Here is a 26,588-nt window from a genome sequence, read left to right as displayed (position 1 = left end):
TGAAAAACCTAGTATTCACATTGAATTAAGTAAATAGCACTATAGTTTTTAAATGCTGATTGTACTTTCATAGTTCTTGAAATACTGTAACTCTTTTTATTGCTAATCAAACTGCAAAATGAAACACACAAACAAGCCGTTGTAGTAAAACAGACCATTTTAATTTGGCAAAAAGGGTATGCACTGCCAAGTCATTTGACACTATTAAAATGCATTTAGTATGAACAGTGCAACAGAAATGTGCTTAACTGAATCTTTCTGTGCTCCCCAGTGTGATGTGCTAATATCTATCATACATTCAAAAAGTGTGCTCTTGCTTCTCTGCTAGGTGTGCACACTCATTTAAAAGATGGAAAAATCATGGCAAAGCCTTTTAGATCAAATTATCTGGTGGCATCCAAACAGAACATGGTCAGTGTTTATTAAAGAAATGGCTTAAGGGCCAAGCACATCCGTTAATACAAAAAAATCAAACCACGGGAACCTAATTTAATGACTCTTCAAGTATGTCTCTTCTCTTAAAAAAAAAAAAAGTAATAATATAAATATGTCATTAATATGTACATAACTTATAGGATTATATTTAAAGCAGGTCAACTTCAGATGGAGATTATATAGGATAGGTTGATATAGAAAATAAATATGACACACAACTGGTCGCTTAAAAAAAAAAAAAAAAGCAGTGATAATGGACATTTTACAGATAAAACCTTCTCATTTCACCTGTAGATCTGTCTTTCACCGTATTGCATTATGGTTGCATTTTCACGGGTCTCTGATGATAATGAAATAAGTGTTTCAAAACAGTAAAGTGCTCCATGCAGTCAATACAAAGTGTTTCTGTAGGAGTTAGGATATATTTTCATCAGACACTCTAGTCAGTAAACAAACCTTAAAATAACCCCAGCGGATTAAATGAATTAACTTCCTACTCGCTGACAGGATAAAAGATCTCCATATCTGCCGACGACGCTGTGAGTGTTATTAAATGTACAAATGTGAAACGAAGTTTGCGGTAACTGAATCTGAACTCAGAACTGTTCAAAGAGTTTTTGAACTCCACACACCCCAGCACAGAATGGACAATACAGAAAGACTGAGATAAAGATGAACAAGTCATCATTCATCATCCGCTTGCGATTAATATTCTCTACATACTGTAACTATAAACAGTGTGTACTGCATACAAAATAAGACTGCTAGTTGTGAAAACTAGGCACACCCAAAATTACATTGAATATATCAGAATGTAGACAAAGCACAAACATGCATCGTTTACAAATACTGCCTAGTTGTTCCAGTTAACTTGCCATCGCAGTTTAACATAGCAAAGTTTCTAGCTGTATTCAATGTGAATAAAAATATATAAACCCTAAATTATCTCAACTTTACAGACAAAATGTGTACATAAATTCCCAAAAAACATTAAAAAATGTAGGGAGATGAATACTTGGTTCTGTTGCATTAAAATGGCATGGAAATACAAATATTAACGGCACCACCCGAAATGAACAAAGCATTAAAAAAATATGTCAAGAACTCACTGTACTGTTACTGTACACATCGCTATCCTACTGTCACATTAAGCTTGAAATATCTATACTATAGATTCGCCATCGTCTCCTTTCACTATTGCACTGCCTGTATATTCCTCTCTCCAGACTCTCCGTCATCTCACTGAAATATTTATTGCTTCTTATTTTTTTCGGAGCTGTGTGAGCAGGTTATGCCCTGCTCTCGCTTGACGTTCTGCAGCTTGCGTTTCTCTTTACAAATTCAAAGATATGAATGTTTGGTAACTTTTTTTGGAAAATGGCTTTACTTTTTCACGCTTGCCTTAACCTAATCTATTGAAATATTGAACTCTTTTCCACCTCATAGATGTTTGAAAGTAGTTTCCGCATGGCCCGTTCCTCTAGGCATTGGAGCCCATCCCTGTGGCTCCTTGCATACTAAAGTACTCGGTGAAGTGGGACGTTAATCTAGGAGGAGGGGGAGAGTGTGCAGAGCTGCGTGGTGGGATGGGAGGGGGAAGAGGGGAGAATGTAGACGACAGGTCCGCCGTTGTGGTGATGATCTTGTGCTCGCTGTTCCTTGGCACTTCCTGGCCCTTCCGAGCCACCGCCTCGTCTATCGTCTTCACAGGGTCCTCAATAGGGAAACATGACATGGACTATATGAAATAACAGAGTGTTTTCACAACACGTCATCAACTGGCGGCACTGAACGTAAACAATGTCACTGAACTGAACGGAACTTGCATATTTAGCTGATTATTGCTTGAAAATGGTAAATTATTTTCATGTTTTGGGCTGTACTAACCAGGAAAAAAAACATTTGGATACTATAGACTGCCAAGTTATAACAAATCAATGTTATAAAATGTCCTAAGGATTGCTTTGTTCATTACAAACATGCAGCTTTACACTTAACAAAACATTAATTGGTCGACTGGAGTCATGTGGATTACTTGTAGATAATTATGGTGTTTTAATTAGCTGTTTAAACTCTCACTCTGACGGCACCCATTCACTGCAGAAGATCCGATGGTGAGCAAGTGATGTAATGTAAATTTTGATAGTAAATTCGTAAATTTCTCCAAATCCATTCCAATGAAGAAATAAACTCATCTATGTTTCATGAAAAACATTTCAAATCCATGGAACCCTTCCATTTTTCTCTTTTTCTTCAGACTTTTAAAATGTTCAACACAATTAGGAAGAATTCTAATGCAATGTCATTGCTGCAAAAAAAAACAAAAAAACTTTTTTTTTCATTCCCATATCCACCTTATACTTTAACATGGAAGTAAGCCTATGGGTGAAACCTCCGGTTCATTAGCCACTATAGGAAAATAATGAGAAGAATAACAACGTGCAGTCAACAGTAAAACTGTTTTCACTACAAACCACTGTGCTCATAATTACACACTGACATTAAAAAATATGGCAAGACACAACAATTTGCAAAACAAGCTGTTTTGTACAGCTAAAAATAGCTTGATGTGTATGAGATCGGAAACCAGACCCATAATGGGCTATGCCCACGCTTACAGGCAGAAAAAGGTGGATACATCTAATACTCACTGAGTGGATGGAGAAGAGCTCTGTAAAGTTTGGCTGAGAGTCTCCCAGGAAGGAGCTATTTCCATAAGCATGATGAGGAAAGCTTTCCGCCCCCATGCCTTTAGGACTGGAGAGAAGGATTCCTATCTGTGATGTCCGCACGTGGTAGGGAAAGTTTTTATTGGCTGCTGACGGGCGCGTGATGGCCTAGAATGACAGGATTAGTCATATTATTAGCTTAAATAAATAAAATAAAATAACAATAAACAACAGCAACAAAAAAACAATTATACCAGGAAGACGACATGGGCATAGAGATGGATGCCGAGTTGGATGCCGTTCACAATCTTTTCCCTGGCCCAGCGAGAGATGCCAAAGTTGGCAATCAGAGCCATGACTGGCACAGCAAAAAACCTGTGGGTGCAAAAGTAATGGATTAAAAAAGAGAAACAGCAGCTTTATACTGTCAATCTTCTTTGCAGCTTTACAAAGCATGTGGAGAGCTTTGAGTCAAAGTAGAGATAAACAATTTCAGTCTAGTTTCATGAAAAGACTATTGTGACTATGTATTACAGGTCAACCATTGTATCGGTTTTGCAGATTAATCTGCAACAATAGTTGATTGGCGGAACTACACTCAAAAAAATAATTCAGCCCTTAACTTAATTCAATTACGTACAAAATTTCCATGGGGGGAGGGGGGGGAGGGGAGGCGGCGGCTTATTAAGTGTTCTTGGTTAATTATTATTGATGTTGTAATAGTCATCCAGTGGCCTGATATGCTGATATCATTCAGTGGTTTACCTGTAAGTTTCATGATATTTACAGTAGTTCTATGAACTGTAACTATTACTACTTTAAGATCTCCAGTATTACTTAGACACACACAGACATCAAGAATAAGCATATGAATCTCAACAATGGTGACATTCAACAGCTTCATGCTGGGAGTCATGGGTGAGTTTTATAATCTGCTGTTACCCAGCACGCAGCTGTTGAATGTCACCATTGTTGAGATTCAAATGCTGATTCTTGATGTCTGTGTGTGTCAAACTGATGCTGTAGATTTCAAGGTTTAGTGTATATGATGAACATCCATAATAGCTCATACACCTGTTGTAAACATTATGAAAATAATAGACTAACCACTGCATGAGATCAGTGCATCATGACACTGGATGATAATGATTTAACAAACAATAAATACTAACCAAGAACACCTAATCAGACTTCTTTTTGGCTTTTTTATTTTGCTGTAATAAATGTGCTTCATACACATAATTACAGCAGCCAAAAAAAGTTAAAATAAAAAAAATCAAAAGTCAAGAGTCCAACTAAAGTAAACCCTGATCGCCATGATGGTGAGGTTAATTGAAACTTTAAAAAAATAAATAAATAAATAAAATATCTAAACCTCTGTTTAGATGTTCTGAAATAATATTTGTGGATATATGACAGAAATCAAGTCAAACGTCAAGTCAAATTTAATGTCTTCATTTATTTAAGTTCATTTTCTCTTTGGCTGTGGCTGATTCTTGTGTTTCTCTTTCCTTCGATGATTCTGCTTGTAAACAACAGGTGTTCATCATTATTGGTCAATCATGACATAATGATCTCCTTAACTCCAACACTGTGTCAATGCTACTTGAACACTCTGTAGTGTGGAAACACATGAACACTGAGCAGGGTTTGTTTAACACTGGGAAATATTACATCAACTTTACCTGATTCATTTACGTAAGACTGATGCATTTGAATCACATTAAGTTTAACTGATTTGTTTAAGTTAAAACTATGTAATCTAAATGCATGGAAATTTTGTACGTAATTGAATTAAGTTAAGGGCTGAAATATTTTTTTGAGTGTATCGGTTATCGGCAAAAATCCATGCCGATAGTTTTTTTCCGGATTGGGTCCATTGCTGGAGCGGCTGAGAAGATTGTCATTATACAGCAAAGTCCCTATAGTCTTTGTTATACGGCACAACGAAACGGTGTGTACAGTATACTGTAGTGCATGTTTTCCTGTCATTACTAAGCGATGACTTTGTTGACTAGATGCTGCATTAGTGGTAAAAGGACAGCAGTATACTTTTGTCCGTTTGGTGATCAAATAAAGTCTTGCAGACCGCTGCTTAAATTGAACGCGATGCTTCCAGTGAGTTCTTCTAGATGGGCAGTGCGCTTTTGCCCATTGTGCAACTAACATATTTTTATATTTTGATTAGATAACCACAAATGTTCTAGTATAGAAGCAGTTAAATTGTGACAGTACACAATATCCATATGTATGCAATTTCAAAACTGTGGCCTTTGTGTAGATATTTAAATATGGCCCTCTTTAGCTTGATTGCTGATGTAATGGTAACACTTTACAATATGAGTCCATTTGTAACATTAAGATTGATAAAAGCTATAGAATAGAAGTATTGTTCCTTGTTAGAGTATATTAATTTCAGCATTTTAAAAAATGTTGTTGCTTTTGTTAACATTAATGAACAATGAACTAACTGTAATGATCAATATATAATTAATATTTTTATTCATTTACAAAGTGTGGTTCAGTAGGCTACTTTTTTTTGTTTATTTTAAATAGTAGAGCACTATTTATTTTCCGTTCAGTATCCATTTTAAAAACTATCGGTCGATTAATCGGTATCGGCCAGTGTGGTCCAACCTAGTTATCAGTATCGGTGAAATCCAATATCGGTCGATATCTACTATGTATACATTAAAAAAAAGTTAAAAAACTGTTTTTCTTTGAGTTCACATTTCCAATGATTCAAACCCACGCCTTTGATATTAAGAGTGTCGCTCTCAGACACCTTATGAGAGTTTAACAAAATATTTAAATTGGAAAAGGTTCATGTCAAAGCTACATAAATTTTACTATTTTGTGTTATGAAAACATATCCGCATAACCTTCGTTAATCTTTGGAAGACAAATTAAGATATTTTTGATGAAATCCGAGAGCTTTCTGACTCTGCACAGACAGCAATGCAACTACGTGTTCAAGGCCAAGAAAGGTCGTAAGCAGTGTTGGGGGTAACGCATTACAAGTAACATGAGTTACGTAATCAGATTACTTTTTCAAGTAACTAGTAAAGTAACGCATTACTTTTTAAATTTACAGTAAAATATTTGAGTTACTTTTTCAAATAAGTAATGCCAGCTTTTTTTTCCCATTTATTGACTGACAGGTCTCCTGTCCACATGTTGAGAGAAATCAAGAGTAAGATGTTACTGAAGTTCTAGAATAAATGTGAACATGAATTAATTCATCTCAAAAAAAAAAAAAAAAAAAAATCAGTATTCCTCAAAATTAGTAACTCAGAATATGATGCAAACCTGCAATAATCAAATGTCAAATAACACAAATATCCTTTATGTATTTAATTTCATTTTATTAACCAGTGTCTTTGCTGCTGATCTTCTATGATCCAATTCAACTATACTAATAAGCAAAAATTAGATAAACATTTGTGCTTCTTTTTCTTTAATCACTGAAGTGTGTTGAACTTTCTTCTTCTGCATTCTACTGCACAGACATGAATTTACTTTTTTTTCAGCCTGAGGCTTATTCATTTCACTTTTGGTGTAAAAGGGCTTTTACATTTGCCAAAACAGAACTTTTTATATTAAAAATACACAAGCAAGCCCTGCCCAGATGTAAAAAGTAACACAAAAGTAATGTAATGCATTACTTTCAAAAGTAACTTTCTCCAACTCTGGTTGTAAGGACATCAATAAAATAGCCCATGTGACATCAGTGGTTCAACCGTAATTTTAGCTACAAGAATACTTTTTGTGTGCAAAGAAAACAAAAACAATGATTTTATTCAACAATTTCTTCTCATTCGTGTCTGTTCGCAGCACATCCGGGTTCTACCTCAGAATGCCGTCTCTTGTGTCAGCAGCACCACACGCATACATTGTGGTACTTTCGTGAAATTATAGAATAAAGTCAATTGAGAAAGCTCTCGAATTTCATCAAAAATATTTTAATTTGTGTTCCGAAGATGAACAAAGCTCTTATGGTTTGGAACAACATGAGGGTGAGTAAAAAATGACAGAATTTTAATATTTGTTGATTTTCATGAATTTTCTTATCATGCCAACTGGAAAAAAACCTACAGTTGAAAAAAGTAATGAATGAAAATAACAGCAACATCCATTGATTTGTCATTTTAATAGCAGAACTCACCACAGAGTGTACGCAGTGAAGAAGGGGATGTAGAAAGGTTGTTTTTCAGGGTAGTGTTTGAGGGACACCAACACAGCGTAGCAGAACCATACGTAGGCAAGCAGCTGCAGACCCATTAGACCGTACCCTGCAGGGCTGTCATAAGCATACAGCACTTCGCCTGGATCAAAGAACTACAAACACACACGCAGTGGGAGTGGGAACTGGGAAATCACCGCCCTTGGCAACCCATCTGTATGATTGATGGTTTTAAATCCGACCATGGCACAATCTGTTAGGCTGCATAAGTGGAAAGTGGCGGAACATTCCTCAAATCCAAACATCTAAAGCTGCATTAGAGAACAGGGTGACATTGACACAAGGTGCAACAGGAGCTCTTCAATGATACTGCACAAGCTTATCTAGGTCATTCTCTCTACCTGTCTTTCTCTCTCTATCTATCTGTCTATCTGCCGGGTTCCATTACACCACACTACAGCAGCACAACACGCTCATGCTGAGTAACTTCATCTCGTAGCCTTACATTATGTATAGAGTGGAGTAGCTCTCAGGTGCAGCATGAGAAACTGCAGTTGATAGTGCTTAAAGATGACGAGCTTTCAGACTTTTTACACATAAGCAGTGCTGCATAGTAATTTATTACATGTAATCTGGATTATGCAATCAAATTCCAAAAATTAAGTATTTGCAGATTAAATTACATTTTTAAATACTTGTAGTCAGACTACTAGTACTTTTTTATTGATTACATTTTATAATTTTTAGTAAGTGTTTTATTTTACTTGGTGTTATTTTAAAATGATTTATTTTAATTTTACATTTTTATGATTTAATTATTAGCTTTTCATAAAACTTACAAACACCAACCCCAGTTTGGTAAACCTTGATGTAATGTTTAATGCACTTCATGTTGTTAATAAAGAATGGAATACATTTTCTTTCTTTTTGTATTTTTATATCAATATAGTACATGATAATCCTATTTAAATCAATGTGATAAACAAGTTAGGTCAAAAGTAATCTAAAAGTAATCAGAAAGTAGTCTGATTACAGTATATTACCTAAATGTGTAATGTAATGGATTACATTACTAACTACAATTTTTGTCTTGTAATTTGGAATCAGTAACAGACCAAAATTTGTAATCTATGCAGCACTACGCATTATGTAATATGGAAATTAATAGACATTTAAAGACATTTCAGATATGGAATCGTCTTTTTTTCCGTGGTTTCTATGGTTTTGTATAACTACAAAAATATATCTAGATAAACCTGTTTTTTTCAGACTTTTAGCATTATTTCATATACATATATTTCAAATGTACAATTACATATCAATATTTAAAAGTTCTTTTTTCCAACCATTTTTTCCAATCACCATTTCAACTAAAGTCATTGCTAAAATCATTGCAGCAAATTATATTCATATTTTTATAGTCTGCAAAATGCTAAAAACAATTAATCGCGATTAATCGCATTCCAAAAAAAAGTTTATGCTTACATACTATATGTGTGTGTACTGTGTAGATTTATTATATAAATATATACATACATGTATATATTAAGAAAACATGTTAGATTTATATATGAAATATTTATATTTATATATAATATAAATTATATACAAGTATAAATATATATACAAATATCTCTTAAAATGTGTACATATATGTGTGTATTATATATACATAATAAATCTACACAGTACACACACATATAGTATGTAAACATAAACTTTTATTTTAAATGTAATTAATCATAATTAATCATTTTGCAACCCTAATTTAAATATTAATTTCTGATTTGAATACTACATTACAATAAAACCTTTTGCCACACTTTCTTCAATAAAAGAACAAAAAGATACATTATATTGTGTTCATTATATTTACTGTGTATATTTCCAGCAAAACCATTAAGAATACACAGAGTTTGGGGTCAAGTTTTTTAAAATGTTTTTGAAACAATTATTTTAATGATCAGTTATTTAAACAAAAATAAAGTTAAACATTTTTATTATTACAACTGTTACAGCTGTTTTCTATTTCAATATATTTTTACAAATAATTTATTTCTGTGATGCCAAAGCTGAATTTTAAACAGCTATTACTCCAGTTTTCGGTGTCACATGATCCTTCAGAAATCATTCTAAATATGCTGATTTGGTGCTCAAGAAACATTTCTTATTGTCACCAATGCTGAAAACTAATTCATTTTCCAGGATTCTTTGATAAATACATAGTTTGTAAAAACAAAACAAACAACAACAGAAAAACAACATTTATTTGAAAAAGAAACACCTTTACAGAAAAGTATTAATTTCTTTCAAAAGAAAAAAAAATCTTTTTGACCCCAAACGTTTCAATGGTAGCGTATATCATGAATATTCATCTTATTATAAAACAAAAAGAAAAGAAAAAGGCAATTAGATCTTACCTCTGCTTCATATATAAAGAGGATGATGTAGGTGATAGTGTACACCGTCATATAAATGGATAGTTTTACAGAGCCACTGTGACTTATTCTTGCTCTGGAAATCAAAAAACAGAAACATTATCACTACCATACGTCATCATCTTTGAAAACATGGCTCAAAAGACATTTGTGAGATGTAGGATCACCCGCTAAAGAACATCAGCATCAAAAGTAAGCTCATCCTTGAATTCAGTACTCGAATTTGGATACAGATTTCTTTTGACATCTGGGTCACATTAGCATGATTAGCCTAGTAAGTCATTACCCAGATTATGTGAGAAGTAAGGCCTCCTACCTGGTGACTGTGAATCCCTTTCCCAGGAGAATCAGCATGAGCAAGAAAATCAGGAAGCTCACAGAAAAGAGTAATTTCCCTGGTGAGAGGAAGAGAGCCACAGAGAGTTACACAGGTGACCACAAGTAGGTTACAAATCAGGTCAGGATTTAAGAATGAATCCAGCCACGAGCACACAAATGTGTAATGCTAAAACTAAATATGTTTAAATACCGAATGGTAACACTGTTTAATATTATACTACAATATTAGATGTGTACATTGAAATTAAATGTTAGGTAACTATAGAAAAAGAGTGGACTGGAGAATAAAAATAATTTTTTATTCTACTCAGCATATACATACAGTGCCTTGCGAAAGTATTCATACCCCATCATTTTTTTCATGTTTTGTTATGTTGCAGCCTCATGTTAAACTGCTTTAAATTACTTTTTTCCACACTTTCCACATCAATATACACACCATACATTACAGTTTATGGAGTGAAGATTGATGTGAAATAAAAAGAAAAAAAAGTAATTTAAAGCAGTTTAACATGAGGCTGCAACATAAAATGTGAAAAAAAAAAATAAGGTATGAATGATTGATATGAAAGATAGGGTATGAATACTTTCGCAAGGCACTGTATGCATATGTTAAGTAGTATAAAAAAATAAACAGACCACCCAATTAGGGTTTATTCTGCAATAATGAGCATCTGACTATATATTATTCTTTACATACAATGGTTTTCTCACCTAATATCTTGAGGCTGCCATTCCCAACGCCATCTCTGGCATAAAGGCCCCAGTAAATGCAAAAGAAGAGCAGGCTTAAAACTGAAAGAAAGGAATCAGAAAGTAAAGGAAAGCATGCCAGAGATAAGAGAGAAGAGAGAGATAAGTCACAGCAGCAGCCGTGAGAGCATAGAGGAAGAAGTTAAATGTGGGGAGGAGATAAGGATGAAAGAAAGAAGGGATGACACAAGAAATATTGTTATGCATCCAGCGTCGCAAAGCCAAGTATCATAAAAAGCGTGTGCTTGTATTTATCTGTATGTTGCAGTGTTGCAGTGGCCTTTCTCACCCTCTACTCCAGCCGCAGTCATAAACATCTTATAGGTCGTATGGAGCAGCTGTCTTCCCTTTAAATTATCTTAAAGAATCACACAGAAGGAGAGAGATTTAGCGGAAATTGTTTACTAATGCAGAGAGAATCAAGAATCATAGTATCTGTAGGTCTGTTTATCTGGAGGAGATGCCTAAAAATATCCTTTAATTTAACACTGAATAACAACACTTGCAAATTATGCACTGAGACCAACACATCTAAGGTCTTTTATACCTTCAGGACATGGAAACTCACAAGCAAAATAACAAGACAGTGTAAACACAGTGGCGAATATAACCAAGAACGTGATGTCTGTCTCCAGGATGCCTGAAACACATAAACAGAACAAAACAAGAACAGTATTCAGATCACAGTATAAGCATGGTAGACATCGTGAAGAAATGCTTTGCCCAAGATTTATCATCAATTTCTCTCATTCCAGTCCTACACTGTACAAGTTTCTATTTCCATTAATGAAAATTCTGTCATTAATTACTCACCCTCATGTTGTTCCAAACAAGACCTTTGTTCATCTTCAGAACACAAAGTAAGATATTTTTGATGAAATCCGAGAGCTTTCTGACCCTGCATAGACAGCAACTGACACGTTCAAGGCCCAGAAAGGTACAAAGGACATCATTAAAATAGTCCATGTGACATCAGTGGTTCAACCTTAATTTTAAGAAGCTACAAGAATACTTTTTGTGCACAAAGAAAACAAAAAATAACGACTATAGTCAACAATTTCTTCTCTTCTGTGTCAGTCTCTGCCACGGTTTCACGACAGTACCACAACATACGCGTTTGGTGCTGCTGACGCAGGACCTGGCGTTCTGATATAGAACATGCGTCAAAACTGACACGGAAGAGAAGAAATTTTTGAATAAAGTTACTGTTTTTGTTTTCTTTGCACACAAAAAATATTACTGTAGCTTCATAAAATGAAGGTTGAACCACCGATTTCACATGGACTGTTTTAATGCTGTCCTTACGACCTTTCTGGGCCTTGAATGTGGTAGTTGCGTTGCTGTCTATGCAGGGTCAGAAAGCTCTCTGATTTCATCAAAAAATATCTTCATTTGTCTTAAGGGTTTAATATCAACATAAATAGAGCACATAGACCAATTACAAATATTTCAAGCATTCTTCCGTTCTATTGCCTTTTGGTTTATGGAATAACTGTTGACACAGTTGTTTTTCTCTTTCTCTTTCTCTTTCTTTCTTTCCTCTTTTGTGTACATTCAAATATGAAACATAAAGAGAGTATTATACCAAGATAATATGCCTAATCAACACATTAGAAACTGGCATCAAGGGAATAAATGCCATTTTAAAATATACACTACCAGTCAAAAGTTTTTGAACAGTAAGATTTTTAATGTTTTTTAAAGAAGTCTCTTCTGCTCACCAAGCCTGCATATATTTGATCCAAAGTACAGCAAAAACAGTAAATTTTTGAAATGTTTACTGTTTCAAATTAACTGTTTTTCATTTTAATATATTTTAAAATGTAATTCATTCATTCATTCACTGAAGAAGGCTTGTTGCCGAAACGTATGAATGCTGTCGATAAATAATAAATTATCAAGAAGATTGAGCGAGTGCAGATCCTTTACTTAAATATATGTTGCTGATTGATCGACGCACCAAAGCATATATTTGATCCAAAGTACAGCAAAAACAGTAAAATTTTGAAATGTTTAGTGTTAATTTTCATTTTAATATATTTTAAAATGTAATTGACTCCTGTGATTTCAAAGCTGAATTTTTAGCATCATCTTCAGAAATCACTCTAATATTCTGATTTGCTGCTTAAAAAATATTTATTACTATTATGATGTTGAAAACAGCTGAGTAGAATTTTTTCAGGTTCCCTTGGTGAATAAAAAGTTCAGAAGAACAGCATTTATCCGAAATCTTTTGTAATGTTTGTAACATTAAAATCTTCTGTAATGTTACAAAAGCTTTTTATTTCAGATAAATGCTGATGTTTGGATCTTTCTATTCATCAAAGAATCCTGAAAAAAAATGTATTCAACTGTTTTAAATATTGATAATAATAATAATAATAATTTCTTGAGCAGCAAATCAGCATATTAGAATGCTTTTTGAAGGATCATATGACACTGAAGACTGGAGTAATGATGCTGAAAATTTAGCTTTGATCACAATAATAAATTACATTTTAAAATATATTCAAATAGAAAGCAGTTATTTTAAATAGTAAAAATATTTTACAATATTAGTGCTTTTGCTGTTATTTAGATCAAATAAATGCAGGCTTGATGGGCAAAAGAGAATTCTTAAAAAAAATTCTTACTGTTCAAAAACTTTTGGCAGTGTATTAAACAGTTATTTTAAATTGTAATAATATTACAGTTTTAACCTGTTAGCATTCCACTGTACCGTCAGCGGTACACTTTGTGCTTAGTTAAAGTTTCCAGTAATGCTAAGGGGTAAACTGAATTTTTAATCAAATAAATGTATTTTCAGTGAGCATATGAGAGTTCTTTTAAAAACATTAAAATATTGCATTGACCTCACAAATTTGAAGGGTAGTAATGGATGTATTTTCCATGTTATCATAATACAAAATAAATTCCTCTCACTTTCAGTCATGTCTCACCAAATTCATCTGCAGAGAAATGCTGGGTCCAGAAAGACTGTCCATTGGTTAATGTCATTTCATATTCCAGCTGCAGCCCATCTCCCTGTGTTGAATGGTGAAAGAGATAAAGAGTGAATTTGGAGGAGAGAAAAGCAGGAGGTGTTAAAAAAAAAAAATAAAAAAGAGAGAGAGGAAAAAAGTGAGTGGTGAGCTTCAGAGACCATACAAACACTGTGAGTGCACAAACAGATCTTTGGGCTATAAAAGACTTCAAAGCAGCACAGTTTCTAGCTGTTGAGAGGATTTCGGCCTGGCTTAATAAAAGAGAAACACTTTGATTTCACTTGGCAGGAAAAACCCATTCCCTCTCCCGTACTCCAAAAAGGTGAGGTGCATGAAGCATGCCCTATCACCAAATCAATGTGGCCAGATATGGAGAGGCTAGAGAGAGAGCGGGACAAAGATATAGAGTTGGAGAGGAACAGAGAAAAGACTGTTAGATACAAACAGAATGAGCATGAAAGGCTGAAGTGAGTAATCAACCGACTGTAACAGAAGGTACTAGATACAGAGGTATAAGACTGGCCGATGAGAAAGGAAGTATGAGAGAGAGAGGACAAGAGAAATTGGCAGCAGACGCAGAGAGATCCCCTTAGGGACTGTCCAACAGGATTTAGCATTGCGTCCATCAGTCTGCCTCCATCCATGAAACAACCCTTTACATTTGCCCTCATTTATCTGGCTAAAATCCTTTCATGGTGTGTGCCTCTCCAACACTACATGTGCATCACTTCAAGCAGCTACACCAAAAATCACTCACTGCCTCCTAAAGAGGGTCCAATTCAGAACTGAGCCTCTTCATCTCTTTAAAAAATATAATAATAAAAATAACAATCCCTTTAACCACATTCCTTGTTTTCTACATGCAAACTTCAGTGCATTTGGATTGTACGTTAATGTCATAGTCATAATAAAGAAGGAACCTGTCAAAAAAGCATATATTGTGGATGTACAATGTCTTTTCAAGCAAATATTTTAGTATCATCGGCCTAATGTAAACTATTACGTGTTTATCTATTCTTATCTGTTGCGAAGTCAAAATGATCTGTTTCTGTATCTGTATTCGGATAGAAATTAACATGGATGAGGCTTCACCTGGAAACAGTCGAAATTTGATGAAAAGCATTTTTAAATGTATATATATCGTTTAGTAAATATGCCTTATAATTATTATTATTATAGTCTCTAGGGCTGGGCGGTAAATCAATAACGATAATTATTGCAATACAATTGTCTTCAATAAAATGATAACAAGAGTTCGGTAAATGTTCGGTATAATGTTTACGCAACAAAAGTAAACTACAAAAGGAACTAAACAGCGCTAATCATTTGAACCGCGCCACAAGGACCACTTATCTGCTCGGCTCAAAGTGCAACGATACAGTCAGACGGTTTTCCAATCTATAAAATGCCATCGAATTTCATTATATTATTAATGTAGACATATTAAAAGTAATGTAATTTTTACAGATGTTACTGTTTTTGATAATGAATAAAACTTTACATCTGCATCCTAACTAAGCTACTACTACTGTCAAATGTGCATTTGTAAGAGAAAAAAATGTAATTTTATTAGTAAATATTATCAGGCAACACAAACCTGTTTCATGTTCTGACCATAAAGATCAGTTTAAAACCACAATTAACAGTCTGATTTCTAAACTTTCACTTACAAGCAAAAATCTGCCTTTAAACTTGATTTTTTTGGCCATATCGCCCGGCCCTAATACTATCATAGTATTTATTAATATTTTGAATTAGCTTTTTTTTTTTTAGATTTTCAGTTTTTATTTTTTAGTAATAATTATCGTGCTATTTTTTTTGGCCATATTACCCAGCCCTAATACTATTATAGTTTTTATTAATATTTTGAATTAGGTTTTATTTTCAGTTTTTATTTTTTAGTAATAATTATCGTGATCATTTTTTGGCCGTGTCACCCAGCCCTAATACTATTATAGTATTTATTAATATTTTGAATTAGCTCTTATTTTCAGATTTTCGGTTTTTATTTTTTAGTAATAATTATTGTGATCTTTTTTTTTGCCATATCGCCCAGCCCTAATACTATTATAGTATTTAGGAATATTTTGAATTAGCTTTTATTTTTAGTTTTTATTTTTTAGTAATAATTATCTTGATAATTTTTTGGCCATGTCACCCAGCCCTAACACTATTACAGTATTTATTAATATTCTGAATTAGCTTTTATTTTCAGTTTTTATTTTTTGTAATAATTACTGTGATCATTTTTTTTTTTTTTGCCATATCGCCCAGCCCTAATACTATTACAGTATTTATTAATATTTTGAATTAGCTTTTATTTTCAGTTTTTATTTTTTTAGTAATAATTATCGTGATCATTTTTTGGCTGTGTCACCCAGTCCTAATACTATTATAGCATTTATTAATATTGTGAATTAGCTTTTATTTTCAGATTTTATTTTTTTTAGTAATGAAGTTTTAGTAAATTTGCTGTGCTTTTATCATTTTATTCATTTTTTATTTCTACTTAGCTTTATTTTTTATTTCAGTTATAGTAATTTTAGTATTTCCTTTTTAAGGCAGCATTTCTAATTCTAGTTTCTAAGTTCTCATTTAATATTTATATTTCACTTCATTCCAGCTTTATTTCAATCGTCTAAAACACTTTCTAATAGATTTAGTATTTACTTTTTAATAGATTATATTTCTCAGAAGCGCATAGTAAAAGGAGACGGCAATACGGGCAACCGATCTGAATGTCACACAGTTCTCATTTTCATTCACAAGATAAAACTTTAATCATAGGCTTCACACACTGACTATTATGTTGTTTGATATGCTCATTAAAAATTAGTTTTACCCTCGTACATCTGTATAATACGGTACAATTATTCATTCTGTGGTCATTAATCATGGCCTTCTGAATACAGTAGTCTGCTTCAGGCACATTTCCTCGTATATTGTTTACCGTATCAGCACTCACCCCACACTTGCTGAGCGCAATGTACCACCATCTCTCTCTGACAGAACGAAAACTTCGACCTCCTACACAACTCAGCATCTCTTCATTACCTTCCCCTTCCACCTGACAGCGGCAGACACAAAGATATAAGACTGTAAAGAGAAGCAACTCTTCATTATGTTATTGTTCATCACTGATTCAACAGACAACGGTTAGAATTCATTGCTGATGTGAGTAATTTCTTTCCTTGTTCTATCCCAGTTTAATATGCAGAATAATAAGTAAGCCATTAATCAAAATGCGGAAATACCGTGGCATGTTTAATTACGTTTGTTTGATTTAGCTCAACCAATGGCAGATGGAGGATGTGTTTGGGAAACCAGTTTAGAAACAATTATTTCAGTGGTGCAAAACAGCAATGTAATTACTACTGTACTAATTCAAGCCTTGAGGACACACACACTAGTTGATTTCTTACCATACAGCCAGACCAGGTGTAGCGGGTGGTCAGGTTGATGACCTGGTTATTTTCAGGCCTCAATACTGACTCTTTCTGGTAGCAGTCCTGTAGAGCACATAAACCCTCCATTAACAAACATGCTCTCCACGGGATTTCAAACACCCTATAACAATAACAAGAGCTGAAGTACTAAGTAGCAGATTAGCACTGGAGGAGTGCGGTGAAGAGCAGGGTCTTCCTACAAGCACTTTTTCAAGGAGTCCCGCAATGCAGATCCTGCCACGGGGAAGGAGAAAGTGTGCTGTATTTAAATACGCACATGCACTGACACTCATGTCTTTTTTGGAGGCTGGATTTGGGCTTTTAATCCACGGAACACTGCTGACATTTCTCCTTTAATCCTCATACTTTCTACTGATGCGTAACGCACACATTGGTGCTCGTGCTCTCTGTTTGTTCACACACACACACAGTCTGTCAGTACACTCAATATTTTCACACACACAAACACAAAGTCTGTCAGTGTGTGTCTCACCTTGTCCGGCCTTTTGTACACAGCTGGCCACTGAGAGCTTTCATCAAAGTAGAGCAATATGTTCTGACAGCATCGGGACTGTCGGTGAAAAAACAGGCATACAGTGAGGGAGAGAAAGACAGGATAGATGGATTGACGGATTGAGAGGGGGAGAAATTAATACTTGAATTGCCTTTGCCATCTAGAAACTTAAAAGATGTATTGGATCTATAGAGAGAATGACTGACAGATAATGAAAGAAGAAAGGAACAGACAGAAACATAATTTAATGATGAAACTTTGTAGAACTTTTTCTAAGTGTTCTTGCTTTGTTTATAACATTATTGTAAAGAGTTAACCAAAAAACAACCATCTATCTAATCTAGTGAGATTTTTGTTTGCACAAGGAGTCTGACAACAGCCAGTGCTCCACACAGAGATCTGTTCTCACCATCATCCAGTCTGTCTCTGGAATGACATGAAAAACAGAAAGAAACCAGAAGAACTGTGGCAACATCTCCAAGATGTTTCAAGTAACCTACCTGCAAAGCGACCTGAAAAACTATGCACAAGTGCACATAGGGCAAAAGCTGCTTTAAACGCAAAGGATGGTCACATCAAATGCTTATTTATTTTAGTTAATAGAAGTTCATTGATAAAGAAAATCTATTTATGACATTGTTTTTGACAGCATCCTTATTTTATGTGCCTAACTGCCTAAAAATGTTAACAGTACTGTAGCTTTGTAGGAATAGGTCTCTTAAAGCATCTTGGAGATGTTGCCACAGTTCTTCTGAATTTAGTCTGTCTCTGTTTTTTCTGTTTCTTAAGACAGACTGGATTGAATAATGGAGAGATCAGATCTCTGTTTGCACAAGGAGTCTGACAACAGCCTGTGCTCCATACAAAAATCTCACTGGATTATTATAATTAATGGCAAAATGAATGTTTAGAAATGTAAACTGATATTTCCTACTCACACACTACAGCAACAGACTGACTTTAACTGACTTTAAACCATTTTTTAGTTGATGAAAATACTAATGGCCTAAGACTTTTGCACAGTACTATATATATATATATATATATATATATATATAGTGTCTTGCAAAAGTATTCATTTCATTTTCAATTCATTCATTTCTAGTTTTGTTTTGTTGCTGCTTTATGTTAAGCTGCTTTTTAAATTAAGTTACTTTTTCCACATCAATCTACACTCCATGCACCATAATGACAAAGCAGAAAACAGGTTTTTAACATCTTCGCAAATTCATTAAAAATAAACAACTTAAATGATTACTATTGCATAAGTATTCATCTGGGCCAGTTGAAATTTAGCTCAGGAGCATTCATATTGCTTTAAGATGTTACTGCACTTTGAGTGAAGTTTAACTGTGGCAAATCCAGTTGAATTCTATTGACCAAGAAGCTGATGGTCACTCTAGTTGAGCTCCACGATCATATATGCAGATGGGTAAAGTTTACAGAAGGACAAACATCACTTCAACACTCCACCAATCTGGGCTTTATAGCAGTGTGGCCAGACTCAATCCTCTTCTCAGTGAAGAAACATGAAAACACACTTGGAATTTGCAAAAAAAAAAAAAAGAAGCTGTTTTTCAGTGGCAGGGACTGAGGGACTCATCAGATTAGAAAAAAAGCTCACAAAATATTGACATGAGAACCCTATCCAGAGCATTCAGAACCTCAAACTGGGCAGAGGGTTCACTTTCCAACAGGGCAATGACCCTAAGCACACAGCAAGAGCGGCTTATAGACAACTATGTGAATGTCCTTGAGTGACCCAGCCAGAGCCTGGGCTTGAACACAATCAAATATTTTTGAAGGAACCTGAAAATGACTACATGTCCCCATCCAAGCTGACTTAGCTTGAGAGGTGAAGAGGTGAGGTAGAGAATAACAGATAATTGCCAAATGTTGATGTGCAAATCTTGTTGCATCACACACACACAAAAAACTTACTGTACTGAGTTAAGGGTATGAATACTTATGCAATGTATTTATTTCAGCTTTTTTTGTTAATACATTTATGAAGTTGTGGCAATTCTGTTTTTGCTTTGTCATTATGGTGCATGGAGTGTAGATTGATGTGGGAAAAAAGTAATTTAAAACAGTTTAACATAAGGCAGCAACATAAAACAAACAAACAAAAAAAAAAAGGAGTATGAATACTTTATACACTTATGTGTATATGTGTGTGTGTGTATATTTTTAGGGGTGTTTTATATATATATATATATAACATATATAATATATATATATATATATATATATATATATATATATATATATATATATATATATATATATATAAAAGAATATTAATTCTGATATTTGGTAGTGATTTACTGTAAAGATGAACTATAAGCACTGTTGCCAAGTCCACATTTTTCCTGCGATATTGGGCTACTTTAACACTGTCGCCATGTATTTTTATTTAGACCCTTAAATGCGAATATTACCAGGGGAACCCCACCAAACAAACTTGTATTTTACCCTCCGGAGTGTGATTTTTGAGTGGCATTTGGGTGGGTTTTGTTTTGAAAATCTGGCAACCCTGACTGTAAGGAAAAATTTAATGACATCAAAGGTAATGATATATTATGCATTCACAAAAGTATTGAAGATTGAGTACAACATCAGTAATCTGGTCATGAGTAAAATTCAAATATTCAAGGACTTTAATCTTACCTTGGGGTATCGGAACTTAAAGTTCAATCGGCCAAAATCAGTCAAGAAGCAAAACCTTGTGAGGAAAACCCAGTCCTGTGGAACAGAGGGGAGAGTAACAGAAAGTAAATCAAATATAGTTATGTAGCAGCTGTGTCTGGATGGTAACCTTCATCCTGAGGACAGTCTCATGGCATTCACTAGCGACATTCATGTGCTGTTTATTTAGAGTCCCGGAGCAACCGTACCCCTACCCGCACCTGCGCCGACAGCAACCGCGAATCTCGTGAGACTTTCACATAACGGCTTCCAGACATGACATCATTTAGCAGACAAAGCATCTTACAGTACATCTATTAGAAACACATTTACCCCGGAGCTTGCTCAGTGACACAATAGTGATGGCCCACAGCTTGCGGGGACTGAACAAGCACTCTTCTGCTTCCAAGTCCTGAGCTTCACACCACAAAAAATTCATAAAACCAATCTTATAACAGTTTCAAAATCATCATATCACATTATAGTGTAACAGTTGAAGGGTTAATAAGTTCCTGCGGCGCTCAGAGCTTCAGTCTGGTCTCATCTCACACACTCTCTTGAACTTAAGCTGACAGACACACACGCAGTCAGTGAAGTGTAAAATGGCTCTAAGTGCGCTCCAGCTTTCAGCCCCTTGTCCATATTAACTTCTCCCTTTAGTGTCTACTGTTGGTGGTTTCCATAACAACAGGTTTCCTTGACAATACAGACACCAGCCCTAAGACTCTCTGACCCAGAACTGAGACCAAATAACCATTAAGACCCAGGCGTCACATGACCGAGCTTCTGAAAGACCACCTTGTCTCTCTAAAACAGAAGCACACGTAAAAGAGCACCTATGGTCAGTCAGCCAGTTAAAAAACACCCACTGATACAAAAATCTCAGTACTATTGTCATGGCAACGGACACATAATGCACTTTGCAGCTACTATAGAAACCAGGAGAGGCCCGACTCTTTCTAAACCCCCTTATATCATGAACGAATGTCCTCTAATCCCAAACCAAAGGACTTCACAACATTGTTTTTCTTTCTTTCTGTCCTTGTTCACGTTCCCATCTGTCACGTTTCCCATGTGATTGCACTGCCAGATCTATTTTTGTGGGAAAAGTTCTTTTGTTCTCTCTTTTACCTCATGAACATTGGCTGCGGTGGTGAAATATTCAGGGTTCAATACAAGTTAAGCTCATCTGCAGCATAATGTTGATTACCAGAATAAACTGACTCATCTCTAATTTTCTTTTTGTAATTTTCTTCTTTTTAAAGTGGAAGTGAATGAGGCCATTATAGAAACATTAAAAAAACACTATTTCAAAACTATGGCCACTAGATGTGAAGAGTGCTTGATATTAGAGTAAAAACTGCTTACTAACCTTTTCTTCAATATGTAAAGTTAATTGTAATTTCACTACTACTATTGTATTTTTTCATGTAGATTTTTATGCAGAGAAAATGGAAGCTTTTAGGTCATAAAAAATATTTTAGGCAGTTCTTTATATGCTGCACTATGCATTTTAAAAAGGCAAATGTTCCTTCATTTTTTGCATTTCCTTTATTTTCCTTAATGTTCATTAAATTAATGTAATGAAATAAGAGCTGCAATAACTTTTTGCACCACATTAAGTCTCACTGCTTGCGTCAGGCCAATATTTACTTTTATGTAAAGGTTTATCCCATTTTACTATTATGTTGCTATGACAATGTTATGTTAAAATAAATATAAAAATCATGACTTCAACAGTTTTATAGCTCCAACAATACACAACAATTTAACACAACATTTATTTTAAGTGCTTTAATAAAATGACTTGCATTTTTCAAATGACTTTACATTTCTTTTTAAGTGCCAAACCACTCGATCCAGGGACAGAAATTAATTTTTCCATTAAGGGGCAATATTTGCTCCTGGAATCGATTTCCAGGTGCATTTATTACATTTGTGAGGGCAATTTTTATAATCACCATATTATTATAAAAAACATTCTATGTTCTTACGTTCTCTTTAATGTCACATACTTAAATTTACATTTAAAATTGTGTCTAAATTATAGATGTAAAAAACAGGAGCTCATAGGGCTGCAATATCATGACAAATCACTATTGTAGATTGTTGCTCTTTATATTGTAATAATGATTATTAATATTGATATAGAAAATAATATAAAACATTTTGTTTCATTGCTTCACATACAAACACGCTGGTCCATAATATTAGCCAAGTCTAGCACAAGTTATGCAAAAACTTACGTTATAATAACTGAAGCTACGAAATTAATCTTTTATTTACACTTTTTTGAGTAATCTACTCTGATTGGCCAATACATTCCTAAATTTAACAGAAACTCATTTGATTGGTTATAAGGCTCAACACTGCATAGATTCCCGCGAATTGACACATTATATTTATTTTCAAATTTCACATTGTTTAATTTTAATTTTTTTTTTTTTTTGCCTCTTGAATATATGGGGAATTTTTGTTCATTCTGGTGGCATTTTTGCCCCAATCCAAACCATTTTTTGTGATCAACATTATGCCACATATTGCTGTTGAGTTTAATTTGGTCACACTTTATTTTAACATCCAATTCTCACAATTAACTACGACTTTTGCCTCAGTAAACTTCTATTTACTGCTTATTATTCTAATTACTGCTTATGTTTACAAGCTCCTAAACTGACGTCTTTCCGCAGTTGAAACACCGACTGAGCGATTACACAAGACAGGATATGGATTTCGGTACATTGTACTCTTTCTTTTAACATACCTTCAGATGTTTACTCATGTTTGTTTCATGCTGAAACTGGTTAAAACGGAGGGGACTATCAGTTCATGTGCGCTTTGCGCTGCCGCTTCTCTTGAACTGAGGTGCTACAGCAATCTGTCACTCCACAATAAACAGTGCCAAAATGGTATTTATTGTTTGAATGCTATATAAAATGGACAGAATTTGAAATCTGAGACTTTGTTTCATATCAAATGTAACAAAGCACAAAGCTTATTGTGATTTATTGAATTGTAGGTGCGCTACAATGTTCAGTTCATTATGAAAACAGGCTAAACTAATCAATTCTTGGGATTTAAGAATCAATATTGTTTCATTAAAAATAAGAATCATTTAAAATTGAGAAATCATTCCCTAAGACACAACTAGTTAATAGTGAGAATGGGTCAACTAAAGTGCAACTCTTAATTTGTATTGAAAGAGAAGATTGAGATGACTATGTATTTGTTTACACTGGTAAACTCATACTCGTATAGTGACTGGCTGCACAACAGAATGTGTATGTTGTGGTGCAGAATGGGCCATAAAATGTGTCACTATTAATCCCTACCATCCGTCTTATTCCCCCCACTGATACTGCTTTGTAATACAAAGTCATTGAATTCGCCAAAGGGAGGGTGAGAGACACAGCACACAGACACTACATTAATCAAGCGCTATACCCAGATGCAGTATCCGGTCACTTCACTGAATCAGTGGTGGCCTCACCTCTCACTGTCTTTCCGGATCTCTGTCCGCTCGCTAAGCCTCATTAAGAATTAATTACCAATCAACTAGTCAAGTCACCCAAGGTCCACTGGGCTTTTAAATGATTCATTACTTAAGTTACACAACGCAGCACCACATAAATACACTCACATGCACTGACACACATATACACCAGCACACACAGAATGTCAACCTGAATGCCCCTGGAGTCTTATATGCCTGTGGCAGTGTTAGTTACCCATAGGCAGTTACTTGCACAATACTCTGGCCAGACTCGATTTGGGCGAAGAAGTACACATACACACAAACAGTCATACATATGTTATCTTGGACCACAAAAACAGTCTTAAGTAGCACTGGCATTTTTGTAGCAATAGCCAGCAATACATGGTATGGGTCAAAATTATCGATTTTTCTTTTATGCCAAAAATCATTAGGATATTAAGTAAAGATCCTGTTCCATGAAGAAATTCTGTAAATTTCCTACTGTAAACATACCAAAACTTAATTTTTGATTAGTAATATGCATTCCAAAAAAACTTCATTTTGACAACTTAGGTGATTTACTCAATATTGTGCACCCTCAGATTCCAGATATTCAAATAGTTGCATCTCAGCCAAATATTGTCCTATCATAACAAGCCATACATCATGGAAAGCTTGATTATTCAGCTTTCATCGGATGTATAAATCTCAATTTCAAAAAACTGACCTTTATGACTGGATTTGTGGTCCTGAAACAATAAAAAAGGTTAATTGCAATAAAATAAACAGTAACTGAAAAAAAAAATAAAACACTTTTTATTCAGCTTTTGGATCAGCTGATTTTTGATGATTTTTTGGATCAGCTTTTTATTTCAGCAACATTTCTCATTTTAATTAAGTTTAACCTGATGTATTAAAATATCTAAACATGAAATAAAAACAAATACAAACTATATAGACATACAAAAAAACGGCTAAAATTGCAAATAAAAAAAGGTACTAAAACTTTAAAATAAAAATAGAAATGGAAAATAAAACAACTGATGTACATAATTAAAAGCATTTTAAAAATTGTTCAAGATCTCATTTAAAGTCTTGTTTTGATGTTCAATGTCTCACACAGGATTCTTGTGATCATTACATGTATTTACCAAATAAGTTTTGATTAAAGAGGCAAATTATCTTTCAATGTTTTACACAACCCAAGACCTTTAACAAAACCTCCCAGTAATGAATAAAGTGTGTGCATGTGTGAATGTGCGCGTGGCAGTGTAAAAGAACGACCTTGTAAGGAAATAAACAGAAGTGAGATTAATGGACTGTTTAACCATCTCATACAGTGACCTAAAAGAGAGCGGGATCAGCACTTGGATACAAGCAGAAACAGGTTGTTGTTACATTACCCACAGCAAACAGAGGACAGGACTCATCTACAACTGACAAATTTAATTAGAAGAGACAAACATACTTAATCATAATTTAATCAATTAACTCATTGGGTAAAACCGACATCAACGAATCTATGGAAAATAATAAGCTGTCTATGACAGCTTTTAAGTACTGAGTCATTTTAAACAGTACTTTATAGGCTGACAATGCTTTTGAAAATAAGTAGTTCTCTCATTTCTTTGTATTTTACCTTTTAAATCAGTCTGATGAAATAAGTGCTAAAATAACTTTCTGAAGCAAAATTAGTCTCACTGTTTGCTTAAGGTCAATATTTACTTTGTCTATCAAACAATAGCCAGCGTTTCCCATAAGGCACACTGCAATCAAAACACCCAACAGCTATTAAAAATGCTGAAAATGACGTGTTTCAAGTAAAGACACACTTCAGTTGCAATGTATGAGTCAAATCGTCTATTTCTAAGTGAATTTTCTGCACGTCCACACACATCACACACTCTTATAAGCACAGAGAGCAACCTTAAATCTGTGTGGACACCAGCATGCGATTAACTGCAGTGTAATGACACCATAATACACTGAAGAGCATCTTGCTCGACACACACCTGTAAAAGCGGATGGGAGCGTGTTAAGTTGAATGTCGGCAAAACGCCGTTTTAAATGTGTTTTTGGTGCCTGGAGGACGAATTAAGCTTTCGTCGGCTCAATAGCGACGAGTGTAATGATCTTGGCAGAGCATATTAAAGCATCCGGCTTCCAGATGCGCCCGAAAGCAGAGGCGTGAATACACACTTGCCATAAGAGCCCATTAATAACAGCCAACAGGAGATGCGCAGCAAGAACGCCGGAAAACTCCGAAGCATTAACAGTAATAAAACGTAAACATTATACTCACCTCTTTTGTGTTGACGATACCTCTGACGTATTTCCCCACAACCGAACCGACACATAGCATACTGGACACCACAGCGAGTCCTAATACTTTCTCCATCTTCACCTGTCCACCGTAGCGTTTCTGCGCTCTCCTTCCGATGTTGTGCGAGCAGGAAGGCTGGCGGAGATCTGCCTAGTGTGGCTGCCAGACGCGCGTCCTCGCTCTTCGCCTCAAATGCATGTATCCCCAGAATTTTCGCCGGGAGCGCGCCTCGTATTGCACGCGCTCTGCCAGGAAAGCGTGAAACGCGCGCTGCCGATATTTTATTGCGACATAACATTACACAAATAGGCAATTTTATCGATTTAACCCCTTCATTCACA

At 34.7% G+C, this 26,588-nt stretch overlaps 1 protein-coding gene across 1 annotated transcript; it reads right to left on the bottom strand.

The window, feature by feature from the left end:
- Positions 1-513: 513 nt before the first annotated feature.
- On the bottom strand, positions 514-26,473 carry tmem145 (transmembrane protein 145). Its single transcript, XM_051131621.1, has 15 exons — positions 26,227-26,473; positions 20,432-20,506; positions 17,741-17,818; positions 17,224-17,310; positions 16,767-16,868; positions 13,757-13,841; positions 11,386-11,457; positions 11,107-11,175; positions 10,779-10,859; positions 10,042-10,120; positions 9,708-9,801; positions 7,270-7,442; positions 3,359-3,479; positions 3,087-3,272; positions 514-2,149 (listed from the first exon to the last, which is right to left on the bottom strand). Exons 1-15 carry the CDS (start codon positions 26,320-26,322, stop codon positions 1,916-1,918), a joined length of 1,632 nt encoding a protein of 543 aa, XP_050987578.1. The 5' UTR covers positions 26,323-26,473; the 3' UTR covers positions 514-1,915.
- Between the last annotated feature and the right edge of the window lie 115 nt (positions 26,474-26,588).

Source organism: Labeo rohita, chromosome 16 (genome assembly GCF_022985175.1).
Source record: "Labeo rohita strain BAU-BD-2019 chromosome 16, IGBB_LRoh.1.0, whole genome shotgun sequence".
In the NCBI taxonomy this organism is placed as follows: Eukaryota; Metazoa; Chordata; class Actinopteri; order Cypriniformes; family Cyprinidae; genus Labeo; species Labeo rohita.
The sequence above is the reverse complement of the archived record's forward strand: the minus strand, read 5'-3'. Positions and strand labels throughout refer to the sequence as shown.